The sequence below is a fragment of the Lepidochelys kempii genome, chromosome 11, assembly GCF_965140285.1.
Source record: "Lepidochelys kempii isolate rLepKem1 chromosome 11, rLepKem1.hap1, whole genome shotgun sequence".
NCBI lineage: Eukaryota > Metazoa > Chordata > Testudines > Cheloniidae > Lepidochelys > Lepidochelys kempii.
Genome location: NC_136390.1, coordinates 78,912,780 through 78,925,997, shown reverse-complemented (window position 1 = coordinate 78,925,997; position 13,218 = coordinate 78,912,780). Strand labels below are relative to the sequence as shown.

Genomic DNA, 13,218 nt, shown 5'->3' with positions numbered 1-13,218 from the left:
TGGTGCAGATTCAGTCTCCTTAGAGAATGAGACCCAAATCACGACCCATGTGAGCTGGTTAAAGGGGTTGGCTCCTCCCTGAGCCACATGAGGGAAGGATCCTCTCCCATTAGCTCAAGAATCCAGTATGTTAATGGAGAAAGCTGGCAGATACTCTTCTCAGTTTACCTCCACAACAGAGCTACTATGCCGCAAACTTTAGCACTGAACTGTGCTGCTTTCCCAGCAACAAGAAACACAGCAGCGCAGACCTGGGACTACCGCTGGGAGGAATATTTCTGGCCACAAATGCAGATTCAGTGACACCAAAAGGTTTAGTGAATTCATGTCGATTTCACCAAATTATTTTGGTTGAACTCCCCTCCAACTCAAATTAATAAAAAAAACCCTCAAAACATTTTGAGTTTTCAGTTTAAAATAACTTTTCTTTTCCAAATTACTGTTAGCTTTATTAAAGATCTTCTAAAATGTAGAAAGGACACATTTTGTTCGACCTTAACATTTTTTCCAACTTTTCAATTCACTTCAGGTTCAGCTTGAAGCAAATTCTTTTTTGGGGATTGCCAACAAACTGGGAAATCGGTGATTTGCCCAGCTCTCCTTGTGAGGCTTACTGAAATCTGGATGTTTTATTCACTGACTTGCTCTGTAATTGTTCTGTGACCCCTGTCCCTGCCCGTCTCTGTCCCACCAGTGTCTCTTGGGACTGCAAAAAAGCTCAAAAAGTGGAGGGAAGGAACTGGGGAAATTTAGTTCAACTTTTCAATTCACTTCAAATTTGGGGGGGGGGGGGTTCAATAAAAATAATTAAATAGAGAAATGGAGAAGTTTTAAAATGTCTAAAAATAGACATTTGCAAGGTAAATGTAAATTCAATTGTTTTAGATCGATTTTGTAGACTCAGGTTGTGCGCTCTACTGGACTATAGAACTGCATATTCTTACTAGAGTAGACCTCCCTCCCCTCCTACAGTTTCTTACCCTCACTTGGGTCTTTTCTTGATCTAGGCCCCAAACATACAAGTGAGTCAGTACAAATTGAACTCTGCACCTTGTGCAGATCCCTTTCTATGACCTGAGCCTTGGATTGCAAACTGTCTGGGGAAGACCCTGTGTCTTTCTGTAGGGTACCTAGCGCAATGGATCCCAACTGGGGCCCCGGGAGCTACTGTAATACAACTAATGAGGGTAAATCCATCCTCATCATTGTATCCACTCATTATACTCCACACCTGAACATAGCCATTATATGAACAACAAACCTCATACCTCAATGTCTGTACTTTGACCCGTTAACCTTTTACCCCCAATTGGGGATATTGCAGATTATGTATTCCTTACGCCATCCGATCCTAAACCGAACTTTGCACCCCTTGATAATCTGTATGTTATTCCCTGATAAACAGGAACTTCTGTGCTTAAACTCTGTGCTGTTTTCTTTTTATTTTAACATCTTAATACAATTTTTAACTAATGAAGGATTTCAAAAGGAGGCATGTTCCACATAGAGATGGAATCCCCTGTGTGAAATGCTGAGAGCTCCTTAGAGAAACAAGGTCGGGGAGGTAATATCTGTTACTGGACTACCTCCTCTTGGTGAGACAGACAAGCTTTCAAGCTGACACAGAGCTGTCCTGCGGGTCTGGGAAAGGTACTCAGAGTGTCACAGCTACAGACAAAGTGAAACAGATTGTTTAGCATAAGTAGTGAACACATATTTCAGGCACCATTCAGGGTGAAGTGGCCCATTCGCTCCCCAGTCAGTATTCAGAGAGGTGAGCCTTGTGTGATGAGCTCTGCCACACCTTTATGGCTACATTTGGGTAGCCATACTACTGGGCCCAAAAAAAAGAATGAGATAAGTTGATGGAGGATAGGCTATTAGTCAAGATGGTCAGGGACACAACTGCATGCTCAGGGTGTCCCTAAACCTCCAATTGCCAGAAGCTAGAAATGGGCAACAGGGGATGGATCACTTGATGATTCCTTGTTCTGTTCATTCCCTCTGGGGCACCTGGCATTGGCCATTGTCAGAAGACCGGATCCTGGGCTAGCTGGACCATTGGTCTGACTCAGCGTGGCCGTTCTTATGTTCATTTGCAAAAAGAGGTTCTAGTCAATATTAGAGGTACAATTTTTCTACATAATTAATAGGCACAATTAATTGTGCCTGTAATTACACCCATTTAGAACTACAGCCACCTGACTGTGTCCATCGTGGACACAGGCACTAAATTATGCTCAGAGCACTTGAGCCTGGCTGAGGTGCAGCTAAATGTAAGGGGGGGCAGATCCTTAGCCGGTGTCCATTGTCAGAGTTCTGTTGAGATTTCTCCCAGCTGAGGCTCACCAGCGGTCTCCTGGAGTGTTTTGGAGGTAAACAGAAACAAAGAGCCCAGAGAAGCGAAGGGGGAAGTTCCCTGGTGGAGTCAGACCATAGTGCCTCTCCAGAACGTTTCAACCGGCAGCAGAGAATGACTGTGTCCCAGAACAAGGACAAGGCGTCTCCCAGCCCACCTCCTTCTCTCTCCTCTGTGCTCCTTGGGCACTGTGTGGGAGGCACTGTTCTCACTCACCGGATGAGCAGCTCCTCAATCCCTCTCTTGATGGCGCAGTCTGTATAGGTGCCTTTCCCGATGTAGTTCACAGCAGACACTCTGCTCTTTAAGTCATTTTGTCCAGCGGGCATTCGGTCAAGCCCTTTGATCAGCACGACCTCATCGCTGTAATGCAGAGCTCCGGCATTCCACACCAAGTTCCGGTCACACCGGTAATACCTGGAGAGACAAAAAGGGACACCCACCTTCAGTGTCTGCTTCCCCCACCCCTGCAGTACCCTCCCCTCATCACCGCCATGGCCCCCTCCCAGTTCCCACACATCTCTGGCTTTGTCTCTCTGGCAGCGGAGTGGCCCTGTACAGACCTTCTGCTCTCTCAGCTCTACCTAAATATTGCCCTGACTTCAGCATCTTACTGACTTACAAACAACATCCTCGGTAATGGTACAGCCTCTGCCTCGGTCAGAGTCCTGCCTCTCTAGGTCTTTCTTTCAGGTCTGTCTCTCGTGCGATGCAGGGGATGAAAGATTAAAGGACTGGAAAACATGCATTATGGTGACACTCCAGGAGCTCAGTCTGTTTATTTTAACAAATCTGATTAGCGTAAAGAGTAGATTAAGGGTGACTTCATCACAGTCCATAAGTATCAAGATGGCGGATAGAAGTTTGAAAAGAGAAGTCTCTTCAATCTAGCAGACAAAAGTACAAGATCCAGTGGCTAGAAGTTGACGTTAGAGGCTTTCATGGTGTACATTTTTAACAGTGAGGATAATTAACCATTGCAGCAATTTACCTAGAGACATGCTGGAGATTCACTGGAGATTTTAAAATCAGGGTTGGAGATTTTTCTAAGAGATTTGCTGTTGTTCAAACAGGAACTAATTCAGGGAAGTCCTACGTCTAGATGATCACAGTGGTACCCTTTGACTTCATAATCTGTGAATAAACCTGGGCGTAGAATCAGTTCCTTATGCACGTTTTTAAGGCTGAATGTGTCTCATGTATCAATTCGAAATGAGAAGAAAATTCTCGGTGTAAATGGGTGTGCATAGAGGGGTGTAATGCATGGGTGTGAAGACTGACACTAAACTGGGAGGAGTGGTAGATACGTTGGAGGGTAGGGATAGGATACAGAGGGACCTAGACAAATTGGAGGATTGGGCCAAAAGAAATCTGATGAGGTTCAACAAGGACAAGTGCAGAGTCCTGCACTTAGGACGGAAGAATCCCATGCACCACTACAGACTAGGGACCGAATGGCTAGGCAGCAGTTCTGCAGAGAAGGACCTAGGGGTGACAGTGGACGAGAAGCTGGATATGAGTCAACAGTGTGCCCTTGTTGCCAAGAAGGCCAATGGCATTTTGGGGTGTATAAGTAGGGGCATTGCCAGCAGATGGAGGGACGTGATCGTTCCCCTCTATTCAACATTGGTGAGGCCTCATCTGGAGTACTGTGTCCAGTTTTGGGCCCCACACTATAAGAAGGATGTGGAGAAATTGGAGAGAGTCCAGTGAAGGGCAACAAAAATGATTAGGGGACTGGGGAACACATGAGTTATGAGGAGAGGCTGAGGGAACTGGGATTGTTTAGTCTGCAGAAGAGAAGAATGAGGGGGGATTTGATAGCTGCTTTTAACTACCTGAAAGGTGGATCCAAAGAGGATGGATCTAGACTATTCTCAGTGATAGCAGATGACAGGACAAGGAGTAATGGCCTCAAGTTGCAGTGGGGGAGATTCAGGTTGGATATTAGGAAAAACTTTTTCACTAGGAGGGTGGTGAAACACTGGAATGCGTCACCTAGGGAGGTGGTGGAATCCCCTTCCTTAGAAGTTTTTAAGGTCAGGCTTGACAAAGCCCTGGCTGGGATGATTTAGTTGGGATTGGTCCTGCTCTGGGCAGGGGGTTGGACCAAATGGCCTCCAGAGGTCCCTTCCAACTCTGTTATTCTATGATTCTATGATTCTATGAAATGTGTATGAATAGAGGGTAGAGTAGATGCATGGATGTGAAGATAGGGGTTTGTGTGTGAATATATGTGGGATGGGGGGAATGCTGAGACCATAAGGCATCTGACTCTTGTTATGGCAACAGGTGCCATCCCGCCTGACAAGGAGCGTGTCTCAGGAGAAGGGTTTGCACAGACGGGAAGCTGACATGGCCTGTCACGTTTGATCGCTCTCCCCTTTCCCCATCCTGTTCCATTTTTCCTCTTTGTAACTCTAGCACCCTCTCTCCACCCCACACCCCCAAAAAACCCTATCTGGGCACTGATTATTGCTAACCCCTCATTCACAGGCCATCTTGCCTTCCCTGCCATGAGGCCAATCCACGCCTCTCTGCCAGGGAGTGTCGGTGCCTGGCCCACCATGCCATTTGGTGCATTGGCTGGCAGTGCGCACCATTGGCTGGCTCTATGCATGGCAGGATGCAGGAGCCCTCACCCTCCGGCACCCTGGAAGCCAAGCTGGCTCCTGAAGTAACCCCCAGCTCTCCAGCATCCTGGCCGCAGTTCCTGACAGAGTCCCATCCCAACTGTCATGTCAAGCAGTACACGTGGGGCTAGGCAGTTTTCCATACCCAGTGAGAGCTCTCCTGACATGGACTGGGCAAGGAGAGCCCATGTCAGAGCACGTGGGACGGGGATCCTGACCCACTGACACAGACTCCATTGTTACTGAGATCTGCTGAGGAACCAGCAAAAGGCCAGGTCCCTGGAAATTGGAGTGTCGTTGTTTCTAGGCAGGAAGGGCTAGGGTCTTTCTACAAAGTTCTGCTGTCCAGGGTGTGCTGCAGTGGGTCAGCTGCCATGGGCAAAAACAGCACGCTGGTGAAAGGCTAGGGAAGGGAGTCTCGGAGGAGCAGAGAGGAACATCAACCCCCATCGCCACAGGGACAAACTTCTCAACCGCCTTCCCTGATGCTTCTGAATGCCAGATCCTCCTAATCCCTAGGCCAAGCTCCATCACCTTCTGGACAGCTCCCCTGCCCTCCTGCATCAGCCAGCCAGCTTCCCACCTGCTCCTGGAACCCCCCTCCTCTGCCCCTCTGCCCCACCACAAAGCCCATCCCAGACGCCCATGAATGGTGCACCCACAGCATCCACATGCACCACCTTGCTTCTCTCTCTGAGCACCTCTGCCCAGCCTCGCACCCAGGCAGACATCCTCCCCTACAGACCAGGTCTCTCCTGCTTCAGCACTGCCGTGGTCCTCCCCAGAGAACACTACCCTCCACCCGCCCTCTCTCCTCCATGGGCTGGTGCCTAGACACCCATCAGAGCCCTTTGCCTCCCTCCATCCCCTCTGGACAAGGCCACACTGACCGCGCCAAAGAGCAGAGTGGCAGGATCTGTCCCCACCTCTCCACTCTCCTTCCGCACCGTCTCCCTTCTCCCCCGCGCCCGCCCATCTCCCCTGCCTGCTCCCTTATCTCGGCCTCTGCAGCAGGGTCACCTCCAGGAAGATTTGCCACCAATATTAATCAAAAGTGAACTCCTTGTTCTCCCCCACACACCTCCCCTATCCTCCCCACCGCTGGCATGAACACTGCCCTCCTGTCAATCAGGGGCTCAGCGCTGGCTTCTCCTCCGCTGGTCCCACACATCCAGGCCAGGTCCCCGTCATGCCTCTTCTGTCCCCCCAATGTTCCTAGACGCCAACCTTTCCTTTCTGTTCACACAGCTATGCTTCGATCCCAACCCTCTTCCTGCACCCTGGCTGCTAAGGCCATCAGCCTGAGCCATCAGCCCCCTCCCTTCGCTCACCCCCTGGCACTGCATCGCATTGAGGTGTCTCGGCCTGGCCTGAAAGCCGCTCCCCAGCGGTGGCCGTCACACACATTCCCACAGACAAGCCCCGAAGGGCTTTAATGGAGCCACCTCAGCACAAAAATGAGCTCCCCCCATTCTCTCCCTCCACCCCAGTGTCTGGCTGCACCCACCCGCCGGCAGGGCTGTCACGACGGCAAGCCGGGCTCCGGCCGTGCAGCCTGGGGGGGCTTCTCTCCAGCCTGGCCCAGCAGCAGCGGCTCACTCTGCTCACCTTCCCAGATGGGTTTGTACGACGGACCGGCGGCCTGCCTCTCCACGGCCCGGCAGCATGGCCACTCCTACCAGTGCGCAGCGAGTGCGAAATGCTCCCCACCCACACTGCTTGCAGGCTACAGCCCCCCACCCACGCTGTGCATGGGAGTAAATGGCTGCCCAAGTCACAGGCGGGCCTCCTACGCCTCGAAGGCACACCTGGAGGCATATCAAGAATAGGGCCCAGCAGAGCCAAAACCTAATGGGGAATCCCCGCAGGGGTCCCACAGGGAGGCTGAGCCTGCCTGGGAGGAGCCTGGGAGATTGTGAGGAGCGGCAGAGTGAGATCCAGAAGGCAAAATCAGAGCGGAAGGGGGCTGGGGAGCTGGGTGGGCGAAAGGAGAGAAGAGTTGGAGGGTGCAGTCCGGAGCGGGAGGGGAAGTGGGGTGGAGTGGCGGGGCAGAGATTGGAGTGGGAAGAGCAACACAGGAGAAGACATGACACCCCTGCCATGATGCTCTGAGTGTGGCACGTGGGAGGAGGCGAGCAGCTGCCTGGGCAGCGTCGGGCGGTCTAGGCCCAGGGCAGAGCCAGGAGACGAAGGAGCTGTGGACAGCCGCGGCCTGTTGGAGCCAGAGCAGGCGAGGCGGCAGGAGGGAATGGTTGTGAGGTTTCAGAGGGAGGGACAAGCGTGGGGGGCAGATGTGGTGACCCAGAAGAGGGAGGGCATGGAGAGATAAAGGAGAGGAGGGAGGAGCAGACATTGGGACACGGCAGAGGGGTGTGACCAGAGCCCTGAGTGCCTGGTCATCATTACTGAACAGATGTGCAGCCAATCAGCCAATGGATGACCCAGCGAGCAGTAAGGTAAGCCAAATGGTTACAGGGGTGGCAAAGAATCAGTGAAGGAACCAGATAAGAAAGGGGGCGAGGTGGTTAGCAAAGAGACAATACCTTATTCCCATACACAGTGTGAGATCAGTGGAGGTGCAATGAGCAATGAGGTGTGGGGAGAAGCAGTCAGTGGGGAGTCCATACCATAGAAGATTAGGGTTGGAAGAGACCTCAGGAGGTCATCTAGTCCAACCCCCTGCTCAAAGCAGCACCAATCCCCAACTAAATCATCCCAGCCAGGGCTTTGTCAAGCTGGGCCTTAAAATCCTCTAAGGAAGGAGATTCCACCACCTCCCTAGGTAACGATTCCAGGGCTTCACCACCCTCCTAGTGAAATAGTGTTTCCTAATATCCAACCCAGACCTCCCCCACTGCAACTTGAGACCATTGCTCTTTGTTCTGTCACCTGCCACCACTGAGAACAGCCGAGCTCCATCCTCTTTGGATCCCCCTTCAGGTAGTTGAAGGCTGCTATCAAATCCCCCCTCACTCTTCTCTTCTGCAGACTAAACAAGCCCAGTTCCCTCAGCCTCTCCTTGTAAGTCATGTGCCTCAGCCCCCTAATCATTTTCGTTGCCCTTCCCAGGACTCTCTCCAGCCAGGGCATTGTCATTCCCAGCACTGGCTGAACACCTTCATGCTCCCTGGGAACGGAGTGTGGGAAAGGAAACTGGGACTGCCATACGCCCAGGACAACAGCCTCGAGGGGTTAATCTAGTGGGGAGCTTCAGCCCTATGTTTTAGTGGGGACCCTTACCTTGGGGCTCCCTTTCCAGGACCAAGAGGAAAGAGTCTCCCATCTCCAGAATAGCAGAAGCCTTTGATCAGGCAGAGTCATTACACCAGAAAGAGCTGGATAAGGAGGCTGCAGGGACAGCCCTGTATCCAACCCCAGCCATTTGCAAAGTCTGTGCCCAAACTGCCTCTCCTGCCCCTCCTCCCTCCACGCTGCACATCTGGGCACCAGCCTCCTGCCGCCCAGGGGAACGCGAGGAACACTGAGCATGTGGGCTGGTGTGGGAGAACCAGCCTGCTCATGGCTCTATGTACAGAGCTCACCAAGGAGATGGGGATGGAAACTGGGGCTCTCAGATGTTCAGGGAACGATGGCTGGGAAAATACAGGGGAAACCACTCTCCCCAGTGCTGGGGACCTCTGCGGATGAGGCGGGAAGGAATGAACTACGTGGCAGCCCTCAGGCCCCCCTTGGGGGAGCCAGCTTTGAGACAAGGCTCCCTTGAATATTTTCCAGGAGTCACTAACATCTGTGACATTTCCTGTCCCCAAAACCTCCTCCCCACCCCACACCATTCCATCCAGTCCATATTCTTCCCCACTCCAGTCCGTCAGTCCCTCCACCGGGCCCCACCCGGCTTCCTCACCCCCAGCACTTCATGGAGGCTCCCTGGTCCTAGATCCCAGTAGACCCCTCATGGGGACACTGCGAAGTGCTGTGTCAGGACGTGCTGGTCCTATTCTCCCCAGGGAGTGCCCATGTTATTCGTGAGCATTGCCCGCCCACGCCAGGTGTCACGTGTATTTAACAGGATGGGAGCTAACATTTCTAACATTTCCTGGCACAGACATGTCCCCAGCAGGGCAGCCAAGCCTGCAGCCTGGGCCGGTGGGCTTCTGAGCAAGGGGGCAGCAGGTTCTTTCCTGAGTAGGGCTATTGGGACGGGGAGAAGTGGATCCTTTGGTTCTGGGATGACAGGGTTTCCTCTGACTGCAGCAGGTCTCCTCGAGTTGGTGTGGCAGGTTGGATGTGGAAGGCAGGTCCTTGCTGGCTGGAGTAAGGGGCCAAGTGGGAGGACAGACCCCCACCCAGTTCCAGTGCCTCAAACTTTAGGCTTGGGCTTGGCAGACACACCCCAGTGAGAAGAGACATGGCTTGCAGCAGCTGGGTCCTCCGTCCAGTGCTCCTCCCCCTCGAGAAGTGCTGGAGGGGCTGCCAGGGTGCGGTAGGGCGAGGCCGCTGTGCCATGCCCTCCATGCACTGGTGGTGGATGGAGAAGGGGAGTTATACTTGCAGCAGCTGCCGCAGCTGAGGCAAGCCCCTCTGAAGCCTGGGAGCTACCCTCTTGGTGCAGTGTCCCTCACCACGAGAGCGAGGGGCTGTGCTGGTTTGTGGGATTCTAGGCAAGGCTTTGCAAGGAAACGTGCAAGGAAAAGCCTCTGTTTAATAAAGTTTCTCCTTCTGTTACAAAGGGGGACCTCACCAGCCCAGCCCGGGCTCACCCCCAGCCCACTCCAGCTTTCCCTGCAGCAGAGCTGGGCGGCACACCATGCTGGACGTGCGCACGATGCTGTCCTGCGGAGAGGGCCCAGCATGCACCCACGCTCCCCTCGCAGGGTGTGCGATCACAGGGCGCTGCACATGCCCAGCAGAAGGGCTGCAGGGTACAAGCCACTGCGCGTGAAACCGAAGGCGGAGGATAGGCCAGGGCCCAGCTTTGATTTTAAGCACAGGCCTCAATTATTTCAACTACTCCGATTAAGCCCTGTTTTTTTTTAAAAATGATCCTGGATGATCATTCTGCCGTGAAACACGACAGCCACACGACCGTCCCCACCACAGGTCTCCACCTCCGGGAAAACGCAAAGCAAACCACATGGGGCAGCAAACCTGGCTACACCAAGCATTGCTGAAGGAATACTGCCACCTGCAGATGGGGATGGAGAAGTGCAGAAAACTCCCGTTGCAGACAGGAGAACACTCAATCTAGCAACTCCAGCCAACGGTCCCAGAATGAGCGCATTAAATCCTTCGTTGCTGCAGACAGTTTCTTTCCATTTGTTACATAGCCATACACATAACGTTTCCCGTGTGCACACAGTGATCACTGACAGCCTTAATGCAAGACAAATATAAATTCCCAAGCAGAGTCCCAAATCTTACTGGTGTCACTTTTTCTATTCTGGTGAACACCCATGGAAAAGTAAAATAAAATAAGCAGTGCAGAAAAAGTAAAAGCTTTCAATACAGTTACCTGTCTGTTAGCTTGTCAATGAACCGGTTGGTAAATTCTTTCACCTGTGAAACTAAGTCTCCAAATGGCTTTACCCTTAAAGCAACACTTTCTGATGTATCCAGAACAAAAAACAGATCAACGGGGCAATCTGTTCAAAAACAGAGAGACAGCAGGTTTTAAGCACGGTGTTACTGCATCTTCCAGTTATGCTACAAGATATGTCATGGTGGATTGGGTCTCCCATGCATCATAGTGAAGCATGTGTATTCAAGAGACATAGCCAATGCATTTTCTACAGTACGTGTGTAGTCTGTATCTCTGTTACACTGTTACATTTTTATACTAAGTTAAAGTTTACAGCTTGCAAATAATAACTCAGTGTGTCAGAATTACAAACATATGCACACACTCACACTTGCATGGCATTTGTGCTAGGTTGGATTGAAAATGAACATATATTCAATAGATTAAAGCCAATGAAGACACACTGTCTTTTTCTGAAAAAACTTGGTATTTTTCTTTACATTTACTGTGATTTTAAAAATGAAAGATTGTTTTCCCAGGCTTCTAAGCGCTATATCTATTTAGAGATGAATTAATTCATTACAATGAAATATCAGACAGATACTATTTAAAATAACGTCCAGATGTAGGGTTACATTTTCGCGTGTATACATTTTCCATATAAAGAATAATCATTTTAAAAAGTCCCTATACAAAGGAATTTTCTTTGCAACAGGAACACAAGAGATTATTACAAATAAAGGAAAAAACCCAAAAAATATGTTTACAGATTTTGATAAAATTCTCATCAAATTTCTGTGAAGTATTCCGGAATATTATCCTCTACGTTAGTTGTTTTTAGTCCCCTTCTTTGCTAAATACCAACCAAAAATGATCGCATATGAGATGGGACAGAGCTGAAGATAACTGGAAAAAAATGGCTTCAGGATAAACTGGGTAGGTGGGTGAAGGGAGCAGGTAGATATTCAATACATGTGGAAGGAATAACTAATCAACAGACATTTGAAATATACCTTTTTTTAAATGTTCAGGCAAACCTAAAGTTACAACAGTATAAACAACCTGAGACGTCTGTTTAGCAGTACATGGCATACAGATCTGAAGGCAGATCTCACCTTTAACAGTCTAGAAAACTATCCGCACAGGAAAGGAAAAGAAAGTACACCCCAGAGTCACATTCTTACCTTGAAAGGTTTCAATTCTGTTGACTATTTCTGTCTGTTGAGCCAGCGCCCCGCTCCACAGGAAACAGACTTGAAGCAAGAAAGTGAACAAAAAGTTTGCTAACTTCATCTTGCTAATTTCAGATTTACCATTTATTACTTGCAGAAAGGAAGGGAGGGAGAAACAGAAGGAGACAGAGGCCAGGAATGGCAGCAAGGAATTTTTATCTTAGTTGGGAATTTTTTCTAATTTTCTACTCTGTCCCTGAGTTTCTGTGGAAGGAGGCACGGGAGAGGGAGTTAAGATGAGGAGGAAAGTAGCAGGAGCTGCCCAACTCCAGAGGGGGAGGGATCTCAGAATGTCAATTTCAGTTGATCCTTAGCATAACCAGTGAGTTGCTGAAACACATTGTCTTGGGGCCATTTCTTCTTTTCAGCTATGGTTGTGCCTGCAAAACCATCTTGATCTGCATCAAAACATAATTTAGTTCTATTTAAAAATATTTTGCCACCCGCTTCCCCCCGTATATCTTGTATCTATGTTGGCTAACGGGTTACAGCATAGCCACAGTGCTGCTGTTCTAAAAAGAAGAACGGGAATGTCGCAAGCCTAAGGATATAATCCACACCATTAAAAAAACTCTCTGTATCATTTTTGTGCTCATATTTATAACCCCATGTTGGGCCCGTCCTAGCATCGTTACTCAAAGCTCCACTGAAGTCTGTGGGAGTTTTGTCAATGTAAGGACCGTATGACTGGGCCGTCGGTATGTTTTATTATTGGATGCTTTTTGGCCTTCCAGGCCAAAAAATGCTCATCCCAATTTCCTAGTTGTTTTGTAAATGTATCTTTGGGAGTTTATCAAAGTGCAGACTGAATCCTGCAAACGCCCTGCTCCTGCCCCTTCCACCCATGGTGAACACCCAGTGCCCAGCATTCCCACTCCCTGTGATGAGAACTCTCACAGGACCAGGGCCTTCGTGTCCTTCCAGAATAGAGACATGGGGCCTCATTCTGCCCTGGCCTGCACTTTGGGGAGTCACACACCTGAGCACAGCAGGAGCTGAGCAAACATTGCTATTCTGGCTTGCAGAGATGTAAACGACTGCCAGATGTAGAGCAGTGACAAACTGGGTCCTCTAGCTTCTCGCTTCCAAAGGCAGTCCCTCAAAGCCAGGGCTGACTTCTTTTGCTGATTCCTACATGGCCAACACAGCCATAAACACAACAAAGCAGAGGTATACAAACCAGACCAGAGAAATGCACCCATAAAACAGAGACACAAGTGCCCCCCCCAATCCAGAAAACCCCCTGCCCCTTCCTATCAGAGGAGAGGAGGGAGATTCCTTACATGGTCCTTAATCCACCTCCTCTGTGGTGGGAAGGAGATGGGACAGAAATTGCAGCTGGAATAGAGGAGGGACTAGTTGGGGACACTGAGGAGTCAGCAAAAGAGTTGAATCGTAATAGTCACACGGTTAAAATATATTCTGGAGCTTTCCAACTTGGGACCCTAAAGATAGGCCCCTAAATCCATATGTAGACACCTAGACCAAAATGGCCTATTTCCGAAAGTGCTTAGC

General features: G+C 50.1%; 1 protein-coding gene across 1 annotated transcript in view; it reads right to left on the bottom strand.

Annotated features, from left to right (window-relative positions):
* The window catches only part of COL6A1 (collagen type VI alpha 1 chain), a 69,853-nt gene extending 57,907 nt beyond the window's left edge, over nt 1-11,946 (bottom strand). The window contains exons 1-3 of the mRNA XM_073306924.2: nt 11,656-11,946; nt 10,466-10,595; nt 2,576-2,776 (exon numbers count right to left, since the gene is read on the bottom strand). Coding sequence (XP_073163025.1) covers nt 2,576-2,776; nt 10,466-10,595; nt 11,656-11,764 — 440 coding nt within the window. The 5' untranslated portion in view covers nt 11,765-11,946. The remainder of the gene's footprint in view (nt 1-2,575; nt 2,777-10,465; nt 10,596-11,655) is intronic.
* Between the last annotated feature and the right edge of the window lie 1,272 nt (nt 11,947-13,218).